This window comes from Drosophila navojoa, chromosome 3 (genome assembly GCF_054131105.1).
Source record: "Drosophila navojoa isolate 15081-1374.11 chromosome 3, UAZ_NAV_1.0, whole genome shotgun sequence".
Taxonomy (NCBI): Eukaryota; Metazoa; Arthropoda; class Insecta; order Diptera; family Drosophilidae; genus Drosophila; species Drosophila navojoa.
Window position 1 is genome coordinate 16678086 of NC_142891.1, and position 22678 is coordinate 16700763.

At 39.8% G+C, this 22678-nt stretch overlaps 8 protein-coding genes across 10 annotated transcripts in view; 3 read left to right on the top strand and 5 right to left on the bottom strand.

Annotated features, from left to right (window-relative positions):
• Position 1: 1 nt before the first annotated feature.
• Snapin (SNAP associated protein) lies at positions 2-524 on the bottom strand. The gene has a single exon (XM_030385079.2). The coding sequence runs from the start codon at positions 410-412 to the stop codon at positions 2-4; it is 411 nt and encodes a 136-aa protein (XP_030240939.1). The 5' UTR covers positions 413-524.
• A 558-nt stretch (positions 525-1082) lies between these two features.
• On the top strand, positions 1083-4569 carry Tnpo-SR (transportin 3). Of its 2 annotated transcripts, none has more exons than XM_089257506.1 (5): positions 1083-1286; positions 1371-2456; positions 2513-2679; positions 2739-4103; positions 4178-4569. In XM_089257506.1, the coding sequence occupies exons 1-5, from the start codon at positions 1173-1175 to the stop codon at positions 4236-4238; spliced, it is 2793 nt and encodes a 930-aa protein (XP_089113632.1). In that variant the 5' UTR covers positions 1083-1172; the 3' UTR covers positions 4239-4569. The 2 variants fall into 2 exon arrangements, with proteins under 2 accessions (XP_089113632.1, XP_030240972.1); XM_030385112.2 differs by having other exon boundaries at positions 1371-2447.
• Positions 4570-5258: 689 nt separating this feature from the next.
• Snx21 (Sorting nexin 21) lies at positions 5259-7139 on the bottom strand. 2 transcript variants are annotated; one of them, XM_030385113.2, is made up of 4 exons: positions 6875-7139; positions 6652-6795; positions 5888-6584; positions 5259-5826 (listed from the first exon to the last, which is right to left on the bottom strand). In XM_030385113.2, coding segments are annotated over exons 1-4 (978 nt in total). In that variant the 5' UTR covers positions 6876-7139; the 3' UTR covers positions 5259-5690. The 2 variants fall into 2 exon arrangements, with proteins under 2 accessions (XP_030240973.1, XP_089114020.1); XM_089257894.1 differs by having other exon boundaries at positions 6904-7106.
• A 492-nt stretch (positions 7140-7631) lies between these two features.
• aph-1 (gamma-secretase subunit Aph-1) lies at positions 7632-8586 on the top strand. Its single transcript, XM_018098986.3, has 2 exons — positions 7632-8129; positions 8192-8586. The coding sequence occupies exons 1-2, from the start codon at positions 7734-7736 to the stop codon at positions 8513-8515; spliced, it is 720 nt and encodes a 239-aa protein (XP_017954475.1). The 5' UTR covers positions 7632-7733; the 3' UTR covers positions 8516-8586.
• Positions 8250-9348, bottom strand: Taf10b (TBP-associated factor 10b). Its single transcript, XM_030385116.2, has 3 exons — positions 9111-9348; positions 8879-9048; positions 8250-8817 (listed from the first exon to the last, which is right to left on the bottom strand). Exons 1-3 carry the CDS (start codon positions 9313-9315, stop codon positions 8722-8724), a joined length of 471 nt encoding a protein of 156 aa, XP_030240976.1. The 5' UTR covers positions 9316-9348; the 3' UTR covers positions 8250-8721.
• Positions 9349-9433: 85 nt separating this feature from the next.
• Positions 9434-10550, bottom strand: LOC115562908 (endoplasmic reticulum disulfide reductase DNAJC10). The gene has a single exon (XM_030385115.2). It carries the CDS (start codon positions 10453-10455, stop codon positions 9547-9549), a length of 909 nt encoding a protein of 302 aa, XP_030240975.1. The 5' UTR covers positions 10456-10550; the 3' UTR covers positions 9434-9546.
• A 345-nt stretch (positions 10551-10895) lies between these two features.
• Positions 10896-11850, bottom strand: LOC115562909 (caspase drICE). Its single transcript, XM_030385117.2, has one exon. The coding sequence runs from the start codon at positions 11820-11822 to the stop codon at positions 10896-10898; it is 927 nt and encodes a 308-aa protein (XP_030240977.2). The 5' UTR covers positions 11823-11850.
• A 1036-nt stretch (positions 11851-12886) lies between these two features.
• Positions 12887-22678, top strand: part of fipi (factor of interpulse interval) — an 89861-nt gene continuing 80069 nt past the window's right edge. Inside the window, exon 1 of the mRNA XM_089257277.1 lies at positions 12887-13321. Coding sequence (XP_089113403.1) covers positions 13279-13321 — 43 coding nt within the window. The 5' untranslated portion in view covers positions 12887-13278. The remainder of the gene's footprint in view (positions 13322-22678) is intronic.

The window sequence follows — 22678 nt, forward strand, 5'->3', positions numbered from 1 at the left end:
TCTATGATATGTTGGTGGTCAGAGCCGAGTCGAGCAACGCCTTTCGCCTCCGCTGTTCCTTTTCGATGAGCCGATGCAGACCTGTCAAACGCTCCTGGCTGTTGCTTAGGACGTTGCTGATAATGGTCACTTTGTGTTTGACGTTCAACAACTCCTTGACCTTATCGGCGAACTCGGGTATTTGGTTCTGTGCCTTCTCAATGTCCCGCAGCTGGGCAGCAAGTGCATCCAACTGCCCACGCAGCTCCGATTGCAGTTGTATGGTTGATGCGACGCGTTCGTCGAGCTTTTCGATGGTGGGCTTGAAAAGATTTGTGATGCCAGCGGCCAGAATATCGCGTGTGGGATTTGTGCAGAAGTTTTCCGTATTTTCGTCCAATGAGGTGACCGTGGAATCGGAATCCTTATCCATTGTAAATTTGGCTAACAACCTGCTACCTCGATATATCGTCTAGGATTTCGATTACAAATCTGTCTTAGAGATGAGCAAGTTGCTCTAGTCTGCGACTACTCACAGTGATTTTGCAAATCCCGTCCACAATACTGAAGTAAGATATTTGAAAAATTCTTATTTAAATTCGCAAATTGGCGTAGCATTTAACAGAATTTAATAATAAGTTTATTAATCGTCATTAATGACAAATCTGAATTCTCTGGTCTGTGATAGTGTCACAGTGATATCGCAAATAATTTCCGTATATTATAAATACTAACATACTAATATGTAATTAATCAGAATTTTGTATTTGATATATTAATTTGTAAATCTACAAATCTCTATGTCTCTACATCCCTAAAGTTGTAAGGAATTGTCGAGCGTTAATAATTACATTGTAGTTCCTACGCTTACATGAATTTGCATGATATATATATATATATATATATATATATATATATATATATATATATATATATATATATTGACATACATACATTTATATACGCATACCCATATAAATAAATGGTATATTTGCATAATAAGGAATATAAATAATCATTATAGCATAATATTCGAGGCTATCATTCCATTGCATTTAACTGCAGCCCTGTTTATAAGAGCTATCGGCTAACAGCCAGTCAATTATCGGCTAGCCGCCACATATTCTTTCAATAGAAATAATTTTAGCAATATTAATAAATGCATTGATTACATCTACCTGCAAGCCGGCGCAATGGACACATATACGGTGGATATTGTATATCAAGCGATAAGTGCATTATTCCAAGGCACCAATCCCAAGGAGCAGGAAAAGGCCAATAAATGGCTACAGGAGTTTCAAAAGTCGGTAAGTTTCAGCCTACTCCGAGTTTGGCATCTGCTTTTCTACAAATTAAAAACGTATGCTAACTAGTCACACTTGTTGCTCTAGATTTATTCATGGACCATTGCAGACGAGCTGCTGCACCAGAAACGAGATTTGCACGCCAATTACTTTGCCGCTCAGACGATACGCAACAAAATACAAAACTCCTTTAGCGAGCTGCCTCCCCACACACACGAATCTCTGCGAGACTCCCTGATCACGCATTTAGCACAGATCGACGAGCACACGGACAATGTGATCGTGACACAGCTCAGCCTGGCTGTGGCTGATTTGGCGCTGCTAATGGCTACGTGGCAGGAACCGATTAGTGATCTGATAAAGGCCCTCGCTCCACATCCTGCGGCTATTTGGCCATTGCTGGAGGTGCTGAAGGTGCTACCCGAGGAGATTGATTCGCGGTATTTGCGCTTGGGTGCTAATCGACGGGAACAGGTGCACAAGCAGCTGGACGCCAGTGCCGAATGTGTATTAGAATTATTGTGCATGTGCTCGCAGCGCAAGGATCTGGATCAGCAACGGATTTGGATTGCCACGCTGAGCACGTATAGCGCTTGGTTAGCTATACAAGCGTTCCCTCTATCTCACATCTGCGACAATGCGCTCTCCCAGCTCGCCTTCCGTCTCCTCAGCCAGCCAGCGGAAACGTCGAGCAAACTGCACGACAATGCCACCGAATGCGTCTGTGCGCTGCTCAGCTGCATGGGCTCGCGCAGCGGCCAATTGGAGGTCGACCCCCAGGTGACGCGCATCTTTGAGGCAGTCTGTCAACTGGAGACGGCATATCACTTAAGTGTTGCTCACGAGGACACCGACAAGACGATCAACTACTGCCGTATCTTTACAACGCTCTGCGATGCATTCTCCGTAAGCATCTACGAATCACAGTATGCGATGAAGGGCCTGGATCTGGTGTTGCTGTGCGTCGGTCACTTCGACTACGAAGTGGCCGAGGTCACCTTCTATTTGTGGTACAAACTCAGCGAGGATCTGTTCCAGCGGTACGACGAAAAGCTAACGGCGCGCTTCAGGCCGCACATTGAGCGACTGATCAGCGCTCTTTACCGACACGCACAAATGGAGAGCGATCACGATGGCCTCATCGAGGAGAACAATAATTTCTATGTAGGAAAAGTATAGACCGAGAATATTTACGTAAACTTAATTAAAATTTGGTTCTTTTCTCATAGGACTTTCGTCGCAAGGTTTCGGATCTGTTGAAGGACGTGGCATTCATTGTAGGCTCTGGCGCATGTTTTAAGCAAATGTTCATTATTCTACAGGATCCAACCACAACGTGGGAGTCTACCGAGGCGGCGCTCTTTGTTATGCAAAATGTGGCTAAAAATATATTGCCGTAAGTGATTAATCTACTGGATCAGGTATGGATAATTCATGAATTCCATATGCTTTTAGCGAGGAGAACGATGTGATACCCAAGGTGGTGGAGGCGATACTTAATATGACGGATCAAACGCACATTGCGGTGCGGTATACATCGATAATGCTCATTGGAGAACTGTGTGACTGGATTGAGGATCACTCGGACTTGCTCGAGGCTGTGCTCAACTTTCTGCTGTACGCGCTGCAGCAGAAGAACGGGCTGGCGCCGGCGGCGGCGATTGCGCTCACCTCCATCTGTTCGGCATGCAGACAGAAAATGATCTGCCACATCAGCGGCCTCGTGCAGATAGCGCATAGTCTGGACAGCTTTCAGATCAATAATGATGTTGCTATTGGGCTGCTGAAGGGCATCTCGCTGATCTTGACGAAGCTGCCACGTGAGCAGCTGCAGCCAGCGCTGCGAGAGATTGTGGGATTCCAGTTGCAGCCGCTGGCCCAGTTGCTGGAGAGCGGTCACTGCGATCCGGCAAAGAATGAGCGGAGTGATCCCGTCTATTGGATTGATCGCGCCTGTGCTATTATAAGACACACGAATCCCGATGTGCCCAACAACGTGGAACATCCGACAGTTGCAATATTAAACGACGCCTGGCCGCTCATCTCACGCGTGCTGGAGAGGTACCAGAGCGAATCACGCATCATGGAGCGCACCTGCCGCCTGATACGCTACGGCATTCGCATGGTGCGTAAGCAGGCCGTGATGCTAGTGGAGCCGCTGATCAAGCAGATTGTCGTGCTCTATGCGGTGCAGCATCACAGCTGTTTCCTGTATGTTGGCTCCATATTGGTGGATGAGTTTGCCAAGTCGGATGAGTGCATTGCGGGATTGTTGGAAATGCTGCAGGCCTTCATCGAGCCCACGTTTGCGCTGCTGCAGTTGGAGAACGGATTGCGCAACAATCCCGACACAGTCGATGATTTCTTTCGACTGGCCTCACGCTACCTGGACTGCTGTCCGTTGCAGCTGCTCCAGAGCAGCCTCATCACGCCCATCTTCCAGTGCGCGCTGATTGCCTGCTCACTGGACCATCGGGAAGCCAACTCGTCGGTGATGAAGTTCTTTATCAATCTGCTCACCTGGGGAGGGCGCAGCACCAATCAACGATATAGCGAGTGCCGGCCGCTGGTCATTGAGCTGGCCACGCAGCATGGCGGCGCTCTGGTCATGAATCTGATTCAGGCGTCCGTCTTCCAGTTGCACTCCTACATGCTCGCCGACGTCGCCGAGGTGCTGAACGAGCTGAAGCATGTGGTCCCGCAAGCACAGATGCAACTGTTCCTTGTCCATGCACTGGACTCGTTGCCCAAGAAGAATAGCGGCGGCTACGTGACGGCCACCCAACAGCAATTGGATGAGTTTAGCAATACGGTGCTGAGGTGAGTATCCGTGTGTTTGGCGCTGGAGTCTATTCCATTCTTTATTAAACTATTTGATTTTCCTTCTCTCTCAGGGCTGACACCATAAAGGCCGTTGCGCAGGCACTGAAAACATTTACGCGACTCTACCGTTGAAGCAATTAAGGCTGCACCGCTGTACCACTGCACCACCACCACACTCACAACCATCATGACATTGCTGCGGTTTGCAAGTTGTCCCCGAGAAATTGTACATTTAAAATTATGTATACGCAATGTGGAGTAGCCGCTGAGCACCCCCAAGACTTGCCAGCTTATAGAATGGATGCATGAGATCGTTTTAGACATGCATCTATAGTTGGCTAGCGTTGGCGAGCGAGCCTCACAAAACGTATAATAAGTTGATTTATTTAAGCGCATCTTAGTGTTTAGTTTAATAATTGACCTAAAATATATTCTTAAAAATGTTTAATGACCATTAAGTGCAGCTCATGATGTTTTAATGCTGAAAAGACTTGAAATGTAAATTTAAACTGGATTTTCTTTAATAGTATATAGTATATATGGTATTAAGCCAGCTTAATCAAATTGGATTTGATGTAGCTGCCAAGCTAATTTTAAAAAATGTTTAAAGCAAGCTCATTTGAGTCTTTATTTTGAATTTAAATGCTGTGGAGCTAAGCAAATTAGTTGAACAGACTGCAGCTGATTTAGTTTATTGTTTTTGTTGTAACGACTTTAAATTTGAACTGGATTTCTTATACAATATGATGCATGCTGTTAAGCAACCCAATAATACAGTTGTATATATGGTAATTGAGATTTGAATTAAGAAACTTAGAGTTTCCAATTGAAGTCATTAAACTTATCTGCAGATATAAGCACTACAATCAGGCAGTCATGCGGTCTGATCTCTGAAGATTTCCAGTACTCACACTTCAGAGTATATAAGAGATTCCAATATTCTAGCTCAGCGCTTACGATGAGCTCACTTAAGAAAAGCGATACGTGATTTTCATTTGATTTCATTTTTAGTTATTTCCAGATAGATATTTAAAGTATTCTTGCAACGCAGCTAAAAATTGACGTAATTCGCATTTCCTCTGCGGAATGACGCATATACATATATATGGAAGTATATATGCCTACCAATACATGAAATGCACAACAAAATGATTCAGACTATCGTTTCTATTATATATTTGATAATGTTGTTCTTAATATAATTGCCCATACTTCGATAATAGATTTTTTGATATTACAGGAATGTTAATTTTTAGACAATTTCATTTGTGTTCAGTGGGTTAACCCTTAGCATTCGATACAGTTGCAATCACGTTAAATGGCGAAGCTACGCAACATACTAGACATATAATATTAGACATATAAGATATTAGACATATATGAAACACAAAACAAAATAGTGAAAAACGTGGAAGGGCCGTGAGACGCAGTACTATGTATATATAAATATGACAAACTTTTCTAATACTAATTGCACGATAATTGTTACTAATTGCACTTTTAGCTTAGCACTACGGCTCGAGGGTGTATATGTATAAGTGTGTGTGTGTGTGTGTATGTATGAGTATTGAGAACATTGTGCGTTCAGATGGTTTCAGTGCGGGGGTCCAGTTTGTGAATTGCCTGCATTAGGCTGGTGATATTAGCCGTATTAATGCCCTGCCTGGACATCTCCGTCAAGCGATCCGTTATGGGCTTCTGATCCTGACCCCGTTGCCACCTGAAAGCAAGCAATCAATAAATACAAACATAAACTACGAATCAGAGCTTGAAATGCCTACCACAAGTGTGCACAGGTGTGCAGCAGGGGTATGTAGAGCGGCAGTAAGTCAATATCACATAGCGTATCGAAGCGGCTGAGTGCGAGCAGAGCCCAACGTTCCGCTGAGTGATGGGGCACCGGTGAGGAGGTGCAGGCAGCAACCAGGCGGCAGAGTATCAGCAACACGGGTCGCGAACGATTCATGAATATCTTGTTCAACAGGCGAAAACAGTTCTCGAGTATCGGTATGGCCATCTCATTGCGTCGCTCATCCAGATACTGGCACGCCCGGGTCAGTTCGTCGTGCTGCAAAAAGCGTAGAAATCCCTCTGAGTCCCGGAGCTTTGGGTTCCTGGCGATATGCGTAAGAAACGTTTCGAAGGCAGCGCTGCGCTCGGCAATTAGCTCCGCTGAGAAGTTGCCCATGAGCACCTTGCTGGGGAAGTTAACACTGGCCAGCTCGTTGGGTAGCTCTCGCTTAAGGCACTGATAAAGATCCCGGAAGTCTGTATAGCGGCGCTCAATCTTGGCCGGCTGCTCATCCATGGTGCTTGAGTCCTGGCGCACAGTTAGTTCGTAAATGACGAAGCGTTTGATTTTCACATCCTCGTTCTCGCGTGGCATTATGTGGGCCAGCAGAATCTCAAAACGCAATTCCGAGCTGCCATCAGCAGTGGGACGAAACTTTTTAGCTGGATTGTAGCTCTCCCAGAACGCTGAAATATGCATATGTATATACATATATTGTATTAAAAACTGCACTTTAGTTGCTAATTTACTCACCTTTCTGACCCGTCGGGTCAACAGCCTGCGGGGGAATGTCCAAGGCGGCCGCCTCAATGGCCGGACTATCTGGCTCGTCGTCCGGATGCGGACCGTCCTCAGACGGCTGGTGTGGCAGTAGACGTTTCGCCATCACAGCATGCACTAGAAAGTCAAAAGTAGTCGAAAGCAATTACAGTTAACTGTCGCTTTGTTGCACTTGTTTGTGTAATTGTTTGCTCACTTGTAAGTCCAGCCACAAAAATAAATTACTTAACAGTGGTGCAATATGAATTTTCCGCTAATAGCAATTTAATTATTTCTGTGGCGTTTGTATTACGCTTGCGAATCTTCAAGTGACTAATCCCCGAAGACCCAAACCAAAACATTGACGAGCCCAGTGCGCGAGTAAGTGGGACGCCTTTGTCTTAATCACGATAACATACTACAACGACTATTAAATGCTCTCTCTCTTGGGGTTCAGGTTTAACAGTGCACATATGTATTTATGTACATAGGTTCAGAGCACCTGCATTGTTGTGTATTACCACTCTGTTTAGTTATTAATTATTATTTATGGAATCTATACATTTTAATGATATTCGTTTAAGGCAAATCACAACTATGCAATTTTTAACCCTTTCAGTGCAGGTGTAATTATGGAAACCAACTGCAGTTTCGAAAGCGTATGTAAACATTTGTTTGTCGTTGCCGATATGCTTACACGACGTAACTCACGCACGAACAGCTTAATTACTGCAATAATTAACCGATAACTGAATACTCTACATGGCTAAATATAAATGCATTTAAACGGATTCTTATGAATATTAAATACATTTCGCCTAATCATTTAATATATGTCAAGATTATATACATTTTCAGCCCGTAATATTTATTTCCAAGAAATAATATTACATTTTGCCAGCCAGTTTGTGAATTCAATATGCTGCATTTGGGGAGAGTGCTTGCAAACACTGTTATCGATATCGATAAGTTACACGAATATAGAGACTCGGTAATTGTCATCGGCTTGTCACCGCAAAGTAAAACAAGGAAAAAGCTGTCAGAGTGGGCGGTTTTTCTTTTTTGCGACAATAAATATGACGCTGCCTGAATTTTTTGGTTGTACACTGATTGCATTTGGCACACCGTTTGCACTGTTTGTGTTCACCATTGCCAATGACTCCTTGCGCATTATAATACTCATAGCGGCCGCCTTCTTTTGGCTGCTTTCGTTGCTGTTGTCGTCGATGCTGTGGTTTGCGATTGTTCCCCTGCGCGATGTACTGGCCTTTGGTGTGGTGTTCTCGGTGCTATTCCAGGAAGGCTTTCGCTACATCATCTATCGCATTTTGCGCAGCACAGAGCACGCGTTGCATGCCGTGGCTGAGGACACACGGATCACGGAAAACAAACATATTTTGGCCTACGTTTCAGGGCTTGGATTCGGAATCATATCGGGTTTGTTTGCGCTGGTTAATGTGCTGGCGGATATGGTGCGTAACTCATTACCTATAGCAAGTAAATATTCTAATTAGTGTTCATTATATATTTGAAGACTGGACCTGGCACAATGGGCCTCAAGGGCGGCTCTGAAATGTTTTTCGTCACGTCGGCTGTACAAGTGCTTTCAATTGTCCTGTTGCACACATTCTGGAGCGTCATCTTCTTCAACGCTTTTGATACAAATAACTATCTACATATTTTTTACGTAGTTGGCTCACATCTCTTCGTCTCCCTGTTAACGCTACTTAATGCGGATGGCCTGTACTGGGCCAGTCTCGTGCCCAACTATGTTGTAACGATTCTCACTGGTGTGTTAGCCTTCAAAGTGGCGGGAGGTACCAGCAATAGCTTTAAAAGATTTCTTATGTGTCGATAAATAGTCGACTAGCTAGAAAGTATTATGAATCTAGTGATTTAAAATTTGTAAAGATATTACCCTAACTTTAAGTTCTGTGACATCAAACGAATTTTTGTCAATGTTTATTTGGAGCTCGATCACAAGAGCGCAATCTTGGAAGTTTTCCTTTTATTTGAGAAATGTAACTTAAATAAAATAACTTAATATGTAAATTGCCGAATTGCTTACTGACTATAGTCCATTTTTCGCACATTAATGCCGTAGTCAGCTAGAGCTGGCTGCAGGTCTTCCATGGTTAAGGTAAATTTGCGATCCTTAGCCTATAATGAAGTTATATCAAAATAAAGATATTTATGATACTCATAAACAACAGCAACGCACCTTTGATCCACCGGGTGCATTTGAGTTTTGCATGTGTGTGCGCGCCTTCGAATGCTGCAGTGCATCATCAATGATGTCCGACATGTATTTCTGAGTTGCTATAGAGATCAGTCGAACAATGCGCTTGTCATCAGCATGAAAGCCGCCCATATTCAGATAATGCGAAGTGACTGAAGGCAAAACATTATTAAGATAAAATATCTTGATCAAATATATATTAAGGAGTAAATACCAGCATCAGGCAGCAGAGGTGTGTAGTCCTCTAGTTGCAACATAAAATCGCTTAGATGCGATGCTGGTGCAGAACGATCGCCGCCCGCATTGAAATTATTACCACCGCTGGCTCCAGAAGCTGTGCCGCTGCCAGTGTTGGTTTGACCAGATGAGCCGCCACCAGCACTCGGATGATAGATAATGCCAAAATTTGATCCGACCATAGTAAACTTTCTTTGCAAATATTATTTTATGAAGTGTGACCGATTAATGCAAACGTCAAAATACCTGAAACTAGCAAGAGACTGCGACATATATCGATAACACGCAATCAAAGTTAAATAACTTTAAAATAAAATTTATTTATTAAATATATAAGTACAAAAGTTGATGTACAAGGAATGCCATATGCCAAATATAAACTGAACTACACTTACTTATACCCGCTGCCCAAATTATTTGTCTTTTTTATTCACAGCTTTCTTGGTCGACGTTTTAAAAACGCGTTTAACAATAAGTAAAAGAAATAAGACCAGGAGTGTCCCAATGAATGCCAGCGGAAGCGTCCCCTGACTATTGATATAATCTATGACTTGTCCAAAAGATAGTTCATCCATAAAACTGGATGGCTTGGGAACAATCTCCGGATGACTGATTTTCCTATATCCGCCCTCGGCAAATTCGATGAAAGCTTTTGGAGTATATTCCTTTGAGGTGTACCGATAGATTTTGCCTTGGCGCAAGAAAACGAATTCAGGAGTTGTCGTCACCTTCAGTCGATTCGCAGTGGAGGAGCCAGTGGCCAAAGAATTCATTCGTGCCACGTTTATCTTGCGTTTTAGTGAGCCACCAACGGACTCCCAAACAGCATATAGACGCTGGCAGAGCACACATTCCGCGGAGTAGAAGAAAACAAACCAGCCTCCCGTAGTGGCTCCAGTTGAGGCTTGCGTCAAATGCTCGAAGTTGTCATCGGAAAGTTCCTTTACCGCAGGCTCGCGGTTATCATTGAAAAATTGTATAATTTCTTCTCCGTCAATCGCTCCATTATAGAGAATCGGTATTCCACGACGGAAATATAGCAATGCCGGCTCCCTGCTTGGATCGTAGATATGTATTAAATTGCTATCGTGTGCCTGCACAACAGATGCTCCCAGCGATTGCTTAACTTCTTCCTGAATATTGTCAACAACGTTTTCATATTTGTCGCACTCCACGCAATTGCCGCGCGTAAACAATGCAACCACATCGCCTTCGCCGGTTAGAATGTGTATCAAATCGGTATCATCAACGCGCTCTATGCCTGCACTGCATACAGTAATAATCCCCAGGTATATGACACTAACAATTTTATGAAAATACATTGTTTATAAATTATACACTTCGAAAATCTACTTGTTGGATGCCGACGTGGGTGCGTAAAAATGTAATAATATGCGATTAGCTAGAGATGTGACTATTGAATTGATATATATGTATATATATCGATAACGGTTTCGAAATGGTTGAGTTAAAACACTGACCATATGGTCAGCGGTTAAAATGTCAGTCTAGAAATAAAATTCAAATAAAAAGTTGACTTCGTTTGATTATTTTATATTTGATTATTATTTATTTTGCAATGAATATTGAGGTTATATTATCTTAGAATATATGTATGCTGGTTTTTGTTTTTATTTATTAAGTAAATACATACATATGTATATTTCTTCAATTAGTAGTGTTTTCTTTTATTATAAAATTAAATTAAAATTATAAAATATAAATAAATTTGTAAACATGATTTTGTTCATAGAGGCATTTTTTAGAATTCCAAAACTCGTGTCAGCGTGGACATGACGCAAAGTATTTGTTTTTCCTGTGTTTCGTCGCTCTCACAATTGGCCACGCGCTGGGAGACAAAGGTGAGTAGACTGAGCATATCCATTGAGTGGGCATTGGCTTCCAGCTCATCGCATAGATTGTATATAAACCAACTGCCCTTCAAGGTATTACTCCACGATCTGTATTTGGGAACTGTGCAAAAGGCAACTAAAAAATCGGCCATTGTTGGTATCCTATAGCTACTCTCCGAATCACCGTCCGTTTCAATGTGTCCTTTGGAACGAACGACATAGCCTGGATCTCTCAGATTGCCTCGACTGGCCTGGACAATAAATATCTTCGGTTTGCCCGCTAGTGTGGGGCACTTGTCAGCTGAGAAGGATTCCCAAATGCTCTCCAATTCATAGGAACGATCGCTAGCATAGACCTCATTCTTTATGTCATACGCATGGGAATTATCGCTAGCACAGATATCTTTGATTTTGCCATGCGTGAGTATTGCCACAAAAATGCAATCGTTATTCGAATGATCCATGGCAACAGCTTTTATTATTGTTTTTCTTAAATTCTTGTAGCACAAGTCTTTGTAAATCTGTACATCGAAATCCAATTTTTTGAGTACACGACTTAAATTGTTGCAGTCGATAACTGTTTCGGGTCGTGATGGCAGATCTTTCATATTGAACTTCTCATGGCTGAAGATCATCGCCAGCCCACGATGCGCATGAGACATTTTATATTCGAATGCATATCGATGAGTAACCATAACGGCAACATTGCTCGTACAATGTTTTATCTTGGGATTCATAGAGAACCACACTCCATCGAGGAATTCATTAGATTTAGAAGTGTCGGGTGTTATTTCTTCCTCTTTAGCTCCTGAATTTGATTCATCCTGATGACACATATTTTATTTTATATCTTTTTTCAACACCAAACTACTAACCACTTAGCCATGCGTTTCAGCTCGGACTGCGCTATAAGCTTACTAATAAGAAGGTAGTGCTAATTTTAATAGTGCTGTCATCCCTACTTTTGCTGAGCTTTTATTTCTGATCGATAGTTGCAGCGCGATATAATATATTATAAATATTTTTATTTGTTATAGTATTTATGTTTTTTTTTTAATATTTAAATTTTTTAATAATATTTATAATAAAAAATGGGAAACAAACGTTGAGCTTTGTTTATTTAAATCTGCATTTAAATATCTAACAGATAGATAACCGTTAACCGTTTAACCGTTTGACTGTCATTCTGTGATTATAGCATGGTTTGTGTCTCATCTATTATTTTTATAATATAAGTGTACTTGCTATAACAATTATAACACTTTGAGTGCTATAAAATGCCAAGTTTCGAAATTTAACTTGGTTTTTTTGTATAGTATGTGTGGTGAATTGCGCAAATTGTTGCCATAACTGCATTTATCCGCTATACGTGTACGTTATACGTTACATGTTATACGCTATATGTTATACGGCATATGTTATATAGCATACGTTATACATTATATGTTATACAAGCTTAACCCCAAGGTCCTACCCCAACTCTAGATATTCAAAAGCTTCACGAGCTTTCGACAAAGTGTCCCCACTTTTCGACTTATCTCCTGCAACATTCGTTATGTTTTACCCCTTCATTAGCAACATGTTGATACAAATTCAAAGAATGCGCGGGATTTTTTAAAGTCGAAAAGTAGTTACATATTTTGAGGTTGCTATAAATTTTTTTGAATGCGCTTATTTAAAAAACAATTTAAACAAAATTGAAATAAATAATAAATATTATATACGTTTCTGAAGGAAACTCTTTTGCTCTTTCAGCAGGTGATTTTCAAAATTTCTTTATAGACGCTTCGTGCATGTTGCCGGCAACATTTAGCATCGGCCAAATGTTGCATGAGACATGCGCATTGTTGCTAACGCAACGCTCGGGTAACGCTCAATTTGCGAGCGAAGAAATTGGAAAAAAAAAATTATATTCAGTGATAAAGTGAAATTCGTGCGCGTTGGTTGGCTTACACTTCGTGTAAGCTTCAGGCTCAGACTCCGGCTCTCGGCCCTCTGTCGCTCACTCCCGCTCGCTCTCTGTCTTGTTCTGTCTCTGTCTTGTTCGCACACTCTCTTCGTTGGCTCTCGTGTCGGATCGGTGTGTTCACAATTAGCAACAACAGCAACAGCAACAACTTCAAAACTAATGCCTAGCAATTGAAGTGCCTGGCGGTGCTTGGGCACAAAAATTGCTGATAACAAGTGCAATAAATGCATCAATTTTTGCCACTTGCAATAGCAGCTCAATAAATTCCGCTAAAATAACAATTAATATTTACAATATTGAACAAGGAGCAAGCAGCGTTCGCGATGCGTCTAATTGGATTTATGCTAAATTTGGCTGCTTTAACAGGTGAGTGAGTTCTTTGGCCAATAGCTGAGGTTGGCCAGCGCTTTATATATGCATTTATCTAAATATAGTTATGCCATGGCTTTGCTAGGTATAAGAAAGAGACAGCTTCGGGCTGGTCTGCAAAAGTCTTTGTTAAATTAAGTTCACTTTGTTGTTGGTTTGACAGTTGAGTGAGTTCTTTACAGTGGTTATTCGATATATTCAACTAGAGTTGTATACCATGTAAATATCTTTCAGCACAGTTGCATGCCACCTAAACTACTCTGGTATGCTCTTAGCTAAGTTCAGATTTAAATATACTTATTTTTATACAATTTTCTCTATAATGTATAACATTTCTTTTATATATTCTCATTTTTATGTGCATAAACATTGCACTTGACTTGATAATTATCTCGTCAACTGCTTTGAATTTCAAATCCCGGCTAACTGGGTTAACTGGCTCTGCGAGTCCAGGCCTGGCGTGTGGAGCTTGGGTTCTCTTTCAGAGTACACGTTTCATTTTTGTTGAAGTCTCAAGAATTCTCTCTTTATAGTTTACATATTTTTTCCATCATTTTTTACGCACGTTCGTCTTCTGCTTGGGCCACTGTTGCGTTGTTGTTTGCTCATCAATATATATTTTGCTTGGGGCCTTTGGTGTTTCTGGCTCAAGTGTTTCGTGGCTAATGCAAAATCGATTTCACATTGTTGCATATTCCGTTTACAGGTGAAATCAATGAACGGTGACGCAACCAAGCTCATTCGAGTCGAGTTGAGGTTTAAGTGCACGGCATTCTGCCTCCAGAATATGCTGCATTTAACTCTGACAGGGATTAAGGCGTTCCGTTTCGGACCCGGGCCGGGCTCAACTTGTCATCACAGACAGATTCACAGAGCAGGGCGACACTTCAATCTGCATGCTCCAGATTAATGTGGCGCTGCTGCATTTCAACTCTTTGCTTTACTTCTTGACACTCTGCGGCTCACGCCAAGCATTGCTGCCCGGCAAATATTTAATTTAAACGGCTCAGCTCACGCGCTGGGCATTAACACTTTGTCAGGCGCTTTGTAAGCTGAGACCTATGTTAATTACAGTTTAACTGTTCTCCGGGGCGATTGATTGATGTGTGTGGGGTTTCCCTTTGGGACTACCGCAAGTTATAATTTAAGCCAATTTTTATTGGCTATTTTAACATTAAACAAAATTTAATGCGCTATTCGACGGTTATAAAGTATGAAAACTCTTCTCTAAGAAATTAATAATTTTAAAATAAATTCACGTTTACGAATACCCATGCATAAGTAACATGTTTTCATATTTATTTTAAATTTTAAAGCATTTTAGTTTACATACATATACATATGAGAAATTTAATAATAATTTTTTATTTATATTTTATTTTAATTTGTGTTTAGCTAAAGGTTTTTTCCATTTTTTGTTGGCTTATTAATTATTTAAATTTATTCAACATTTTTACAAAATATTCTTGGTTTTTCTTCCTTTTATATTTTTAAATAGTTGAGATTAAAAATAAAAATTAAGCTGTTTTTATTGGCAGCCCTGTAGCTGACTAAAGCGATTCCGCTTAAGAGTTCGCTCATGCTCAAATAATTTCATTTAATTACTTATTTCTGCAGAATAAAAAAAATGTGATAAAAAATACTCGTCAAATTTTTGATTAAGTCAGAAATTGTGTGTGTGGGTGTTTTTTTTTTTTTTTTTTTGTTGCGCATACATATAATATAAATATTATTAGCAATTCTTCTATATATCAAAGTAGTTATTTATTTTTTTTTATGAGCAAACGTAATCCAAATCATGAAAATTTTCAGAGTAATTCAATTGAATTCAATTAATTATAATTAATTAAATTAATTAGACTGATTTGCCAAATGAACTAGAAATAATTATTTGAGGGAGGTAAATAGACAGTTGCTTAGTGTATATATTACATACATTTATTTTTAATTTATGCATATAATAATCTCTACTATATTTGGCATATATACTAGAAATGAAGAGCATAGGGAGAGCGCCTTAGCAGGACTCCAACAAATTATTCCGTTGCGCTTCTTGTAGTCTTGTGTTTGTTGTGTCGTTTGTGGTATCCTTTATATATACATAGTTTTTTTTTTGTTTTTTTCAGTTCTGCTGCGCGATGCTTGCCGCTTGTTGTGCAACTGCCCCACTTGCGGTTTTGTTTAATTACGCATATTACTCCAAGTCCCGCTGCCATCCGCGCGGCCCACGCTTCCGCTCCCCCTCCTCCTCTCGCTGTCGCCCTGGCCCAGTTGCGGTCTCTTGCTGACTTGCTGACTGCGCGCCGTCTTTGGTTGCAGTCCGATGCTTTAGAGCCTTGTCAACAACAGCTTCAGCTGGAGTTGCGTGCATTTCCGGTTAGCCTTTGCCGCCCCGCTCGAACGTCCTTTGGCCATTTGCCTGCGGTTGTTCTCGTTGGCCAGGATTGTCGAGTGGCCAAGCCAATGGCAAAGCTCCTAAACCAAACGCCTTGTTAATTGCTTGGCTTTTGTGGCCGCACTTAGCGCTGGTTTTGTCCATTATCTCGCCCAGCGATCCAACAGCAACTGCGTAGCCAGTGAGACGTGTCCCTTCCATTCCAGTTTCCAGCTTTCAGCCTCCCGCTTCCCGCTTCCCGCTTCCAATTGCTGCCCAGCTCGTATTTAACATATTTGCTCTGTTGCAAATCCCAGAAATTAGATTCAGCCGTAGGTACCAATAAATTATGAAAGCGACGGCTGCTGGTACTGCTGTCTAATGAGCCAAAGCGTCGACAGCACAACACAGTCTGTTGAATAGCAGCAGCAGCAGCAGCAGCTGGTCGCATTACTGCTGCACAGCACTGTGCGCTGTATTTGTGTGTTTGCCTTTAATTGAGGGAAAGGTCAGCGTCGCATCGATTCAACTAACGCGAGGGCTCTAACGTAATAAAACAGAAAAAAAAGACTGTGACGAAGTGTGCTGAATCTGAGATACCCTATATTTCTTGTTAAGCTGTTGTAAGGATTTTTAAATTACTCGATGGCTAAACAAATGAAAAAAGAACAAAATTGGAGTTTGTTTTTATACTTGAAGTCTAGACTTTATACTTTGATGGACATGTCTAGATTATTATAATGAATTTTATGTACATATACTTTTTGTAGTCGGAAATGCTTCCTTCTTATAATTACTTGCATAAATGTATGTATTTCCTAACAATTTCCCGTGCGTATTTTTTCTCCTCTGTATTTTTTGCTCTCTCTGTATTTACTTATATTTATGTGCATAGACTTGGCTTGATTTAAAATAGAATTATAATTGCAACTGCTATGAAACACGAAGCCAGTTTTTCTTTTCCCCAGTTAACTAGGGCAGCCTGAAAGACCGGGCGTTGGGCTGTTTCAAATACTTATTTAACTCAAAGTTAAACTAATTCTTCTACTTTTTATTCTCTACACATTTTGTTTACATTATATTACAATACATACCCTGTAAAGGCTCTCTTATTCTACATTTTCTCTTGGGTATGGTCGCATTTTGCTGCATACCCCATCACTTGCTGAACCTAGGGTATTAATTACAAAAGCGAATCGCAATTGTGTGCTACCCAGGCGTAGGTGTGGATTCATTCATGCCTACGCACTGGGTTGGCTGGCTTGCCGGTTAGCCGGTTTGCTCTCCCGCTGTCCGTTGGTCCATTTAATTTAGTTGTACTCGCACTGGCACTCGCACTAGGCACCACTTAACCCCACATGGCAGCCCCTCCTGCTGTTGCCGTTACCGCTGTAGTTGTAGTTGTTGTTGTTGCTGTTGTTGCATTGCATGATAAATTGCCACTTGACTTTGCATATTTGTGCTGTGAACGGGTCGCTGATACAGCAGCTACAGCTGCTGGCTGCCGATCTCAATCCCAAGTCCCCTGTTTATTGTTGTCCAAACTTTTGAACTTTGACTTTTCTGTTGACATGCATACAAAGTGCGCCTCACCTTGAAATCTCTTTTAAGTTCTGCGATGCCAGGCACCATCAAAAATAAGTCGCCAACGTGCCTCGAGTGCCTCAGTCTCAGTCTTAGTTTCTCTCTCTCTCTCTCTCTCCTCTCTCTCTCTCTCTCTCTGTCTCTCCCTATCTCTCCCTCTCTTTCTCTGTGCCTGTCACATAACTGACACAGCCAAAAGTGTCTTGTCATTCAGCCGCTCAACATCTCTGCCGACGCCGCTGCATGTCAACACGGCGCTGTTACTCTTTATTTTGTATATTTTGTTGTTATCCTTTCATATATGTTTGCATGTATGTTCTATCTATTTCTCTCTCGCTCTCTCCTTGCCTCTCTTTCTCTGTCCGTTTGTTGTTGCTGTCGCATTTTATTATTATTCAGTTCTTATTTTATTTTTAAATCCGACAACCACTCGCTGTTGAGTGGCTGTCAGGTGTCAGGCCGCGCATTTACACATGTGTATATATGTATGTGTGTGTGTGTGTGTAAATGACACTATGTGCTGTAGCCATAGCTATAGCCACAGCCATAGCTAGAGCGGTGGCTGTTGCTGTAGCTGGAGGCTGGCGAGGTCGAGATGCTTGGCTTAGTTACACTCAAATACAGATGAAACAGAAAACATGGCGGACACATTTTATCATACAGCGTTGGACCAGTTTCCTCTTGCACTTTAAAACTAAGCTTAAATTTCATAAAATTTGTGAATAAACAAGAAAGAAAGCTCTAGTCGAGCCTGCTCGACTACGAGATCCCCTGAACCCTACAGGCAACTAATATTTCAATAATAATTAGCAAACACACAAACACACGCACACACACGCATACAAACAAACACACGCATATACACACACTCACATATACAGGCGATTGCGCTTGGGTTGCGCTGCAGTGGCAATATAATGAAAATTTATTTGTTGAATAATTTAATTTCTAGACGTACGATCGTAATGAAACTTTCAGAACGTAATCATAATGTTAAAATGTATGTGTATACCGAAGCACAAGTCTCTAGTATTTGATATACGACTTCTACAAAGATGACAGTGAGGGGGTGGATTTAGGGGTGGGGGTAAATTTTAACAAAAACCGAAATTGTATAAAATACATCCTAATATACATTTTAAATTTGGAGACTCTAGCTTGAAAGGTGTAGGAGATATAATTTTTTATGTGATCTTCGATAAGGTTTTTTATCGATAAAAAAATATCGGAATGAGTTATCGTTTTTTACTGATAAACTCGATCTGCGCGTGATATGTACGGACATTTTAAAAAAAAGTTGAAGTCTCTAGCTTTTATATCTTCTGAGATCGACGCGTTCATACATACGGACGGACGGACGGACAGACAGACGGACAGGGCCAAATCGACTCAGCTTTTCGCCCTGATCAAGAATATATATACTTTGTGGGGTCTGCCACGCCTCCTTCTGCCTGTTACATACTTTTAACAAAACCATTATACCCTGATTTCCCATTTTCAATGGGTTCAGGGTATAAAAAAAAAAACGGTCTATACTATATAGTTTAGAGTTTTGGAATTACATAAAATTACTTTTGCTATTGCTTTAATATAAAATTAAATTGAATAATCTATTTCTAATATTGTACTATATTTTCTTATCATGATCATTAGTAGCTTTATTATCGAATAAGTTTCTTTTGCTATTGCTTTAATATAAAATTAAATTGAATAATCTATTTCTAATATTGTACTATATTTTCTTATCATGATCATTAGTAGCTTTATTATCGAATAAGTTTCTTTTAACCAATTCAATTGTGAGTCATTTAAAAATTTAATTTTCTATAAATATATAAATATTTATTTATTTATTTAATTTTTGTTTTTACTCGAGCATATTTATTAAAATGCTTCTCACATATCATTTATGCAATTTTCTAAGTGAATGCAATAATATAATAGTATTCCATAAATATTGACTCAGCACTTTCGACGCTTTTCGTCTTTACAATGTGCACTCTAGCATAATTAAATGCCATAAAATGATTGCAGCTTGCGAAGCTTTGCTTTCAGTTCACTTGAAGCAGAGCTAATCGAAATGAATTTAAAAATGTTCAAACGCTCAGTGCTTGAATTCTCGTCTCTCGTTGTTTCCCGTTTCTCGTTTTCAGTTTTCATTCACGAACTGACAAATTTAGTGCAGTGTCATAGAGACTTTGACAAACTAACAAATTGTTATAGCAATTGACACTGGCATAATGCCGAGCGTTACGGTATTGCTTACCCTTACATTGACACCTCCCTCTGGCCGCCTGCCCCCCCGCCCGACTGACACCAGCTTGACATGCATGTCGCCTGTGCCCCAACCAGTGTCCAGTGTTGAGAAATCATTGCACTTGTCAGTGCTGAAAGCATGTGGGAAATGTGTTCGAGCAAGTGGGCAGGCAGCATTATCAGTCTTTCAATTTAGATTGTGTGAGTTTTGCTTTGGTGCTTTGCCTGCTCGCATTGTTTATAATTAAATGAATGGCTCATTAATTAAATGAATACCGCTTGACGCATACCCAGTACATTTTTGTGTGGCCTTCTGGGGTGTCTCATTTAAGGAAGGGAAGGTAATCATAATTACTCGATATATTAATGCATAATTTAATTAATTTAATGGAAATATTTACACATACATACTTAAATTTGCGGAGAAAGGGTGAGGGTAAGGGTAAAGTAGAGTTCCTATGAATTCATTTGCATAATACGGTTACATAATAGAGTTACAGATTTTTGATTTGGCTTTACGTTCTCTTAAACACATTTAACTTGACTCGAAATTCCCCTTAACGGATTTTCAACAATGACATAAAAGCACCTCTGGTAATACAGCATAGCATGGCGTTCATCTTTAGAGAAATCATTTGAGAATACATTCATAATTCTTATGAGTTATACAAATACAATGGGTGCGCTCTGATATGTCAATTTCCATCCAACCGAGTCGCGCACCCCACATGAATAACGCGTTGCGGAATGGTCAATGCATTTATCATCAATTAACCTATGACCCGGAGCTCGGCTGAACAATAGAACAAAGAACAACATTCGAATGGGAGTGAAAGTCAGCGAAGCGTTGCCTTCCACAATTTAACGAAACATTGCAAAAGATGTGGGCAATGGTCATTGCCATGGTGACATGGTGTCAGGCATCGATGGTGTGGGCGTGGCATAAGTGTTATAATTCAATTACAAGTTGAATAAATAGTTAAACCGAATACGGCATAAAACAGCTGTGCGATTTATCAGGCACACTTAATTGATGTTTATGCAATGCCATTAAAACGAATCGCCCAATCAGTTTGGTACGATGTCGCGACACGCGCTCGCAAAAAAAAACACATAAAATAAAAGTAAAAGCATTGGTAAAAAATTGTTAACAATAATCGATTTGCATGTGTTTTCAATAAAAACAAAAATAACAACAACAACAACAGCAGCAGCAGCAATGAGAGCCAAAGAGAGCAACAAAATGAAAATCAACATCAACAACAGCGAAAGAACAATAACAACTGCCATGCCAAAGAGCAAAAGCCCCAACATGAAAGAATCTGCAATTTAATTTGTATATTTTATACCCTGCAACTGTAAATAAACTTTAAGAGGGTAGCATACAGTCGAGCTAAAAATCTTCCAAGTTTGTGAATTTATTTATTGATTGCTTGATTTAATTTTTAACAATATCTTAGAACTTAAATAGAAAATTAACTCTGTCGAGTTTCTTTAATATTGCTTAAATTTTATATTAAAATTTATTAATAAACACACCTTAACTTTATTTACGCCCAGGTAAACATTTGCCCTCATTTATTTTACAGTTCACCTGTTCTTCTTTAACTCTCCCTGATTACAGGGTAGCTTCACTTAAAGCACTTTGCACTAAATCGTTTATATTGATTGGTCTCTGTATGCGTATAACGCTCGTGAGAAAGTTTTATTGTTCTGCATTTTTTTTTTTTACTGGCGCCTGAATCGATATTTGTTGTTGTCTTTGTTCGTAGTATGTCCGAGATTCATTGATTGCTTCTACTACAAATACATAGGAAAATATTCCAAAATTTAAGGGGCAAAAAAGTGCAGAGCAAATGTGCATTCAATCAGTTACTAATAATATTTGAATAACACCCAGTTTTTTGTCAATCAATTTATCATTTTATCAATGTGGCTCCGGTCAAATGAAAAGTTATCGAACATACAAATTGTTGTCATACATTTTTCAATTTAATTGAATTCTGTTACCAAAAGCCAAGTGCAGATTTTGTTGCAGCTGCAAAATAAAATCAAAGCGTAAAAGCTTAAAAATAAAAATTACAAATATATGGGAATAGAAATAACCTTAAAGGGCATATATTCAATATATATTTGAAAAATTGAACGATATTGTGATAGCGAAATGTGAATAAAAATTTAAATTAAAAACAAGTTTAAAAACTAAAGTTGCGCTGTGTGCAATTCTATAAAATATTGTGAATATTTTTTTTACTTATTTATTTTTTTAATATGAAAAAGGTCTATTTTTATTATATGTAACAATTTCTTTAAAAAGGCAAATCAACTTTATGTTTTTTTTTAATTCAAAGAACAATATATTTAATTATATAACTATACTTCAAGAAATATATAATCAAAAATTAAATTTACTAAACAAATTAAACCTTTTTACAATTTTAAATAAATATTTACGAAAATCTATCCAATAAATTGTAAATATATATAGCCAAATATATATATTTTTGAAGTTAATCTTAAGTCTGCTGTTTCATTATGGCGAGTGTATATATAACAATAGCCGGCCCAACTCTGTGGCCAATTTATGTGGCAAACAGATGAAAAGAGTTTAAAAAAAATATATATAAGGGAACAAAACCAGAAAAAAAACTCGGATACTGATGTATGCATATGTGATAAAAGCCATTGCGACGCATAAAAAATGCATGCGGCGCATAATGCCGCATGACCCGGCTGTGGCACGCCCACGCCCAGCAAAAAAAAAATAAAATAGAATAAAATGGTGAATGAAATAAATGCGCCGCGTATTGTCTCGCAAAAAAAAAAAAAAGAAAATAAAATACGTAGAGCAGGAAATAAAGAGCAAAATAAAAGGCGGCAACAGAGCTGATGAAGAAAAAACGCAAAACCGACAGTTATTATAAAGCAGCTAGACATGGAGTGCGGGGTAGAGTATAAATGTGTGGGTATGTGGCTGTCTGTGTGAGTGTGAGTGTGTGTGTGGCTGTGATGCTAACCTAGTTTATGACAGAGTTTAAATTATCCCTTTGTTTTTGCCACTGTGTTTTTTTCCGCTCGGCAAACAAAAGCCAAACCGCTCAAGTAGACGCCGCATACACACCCACACACACACACACATG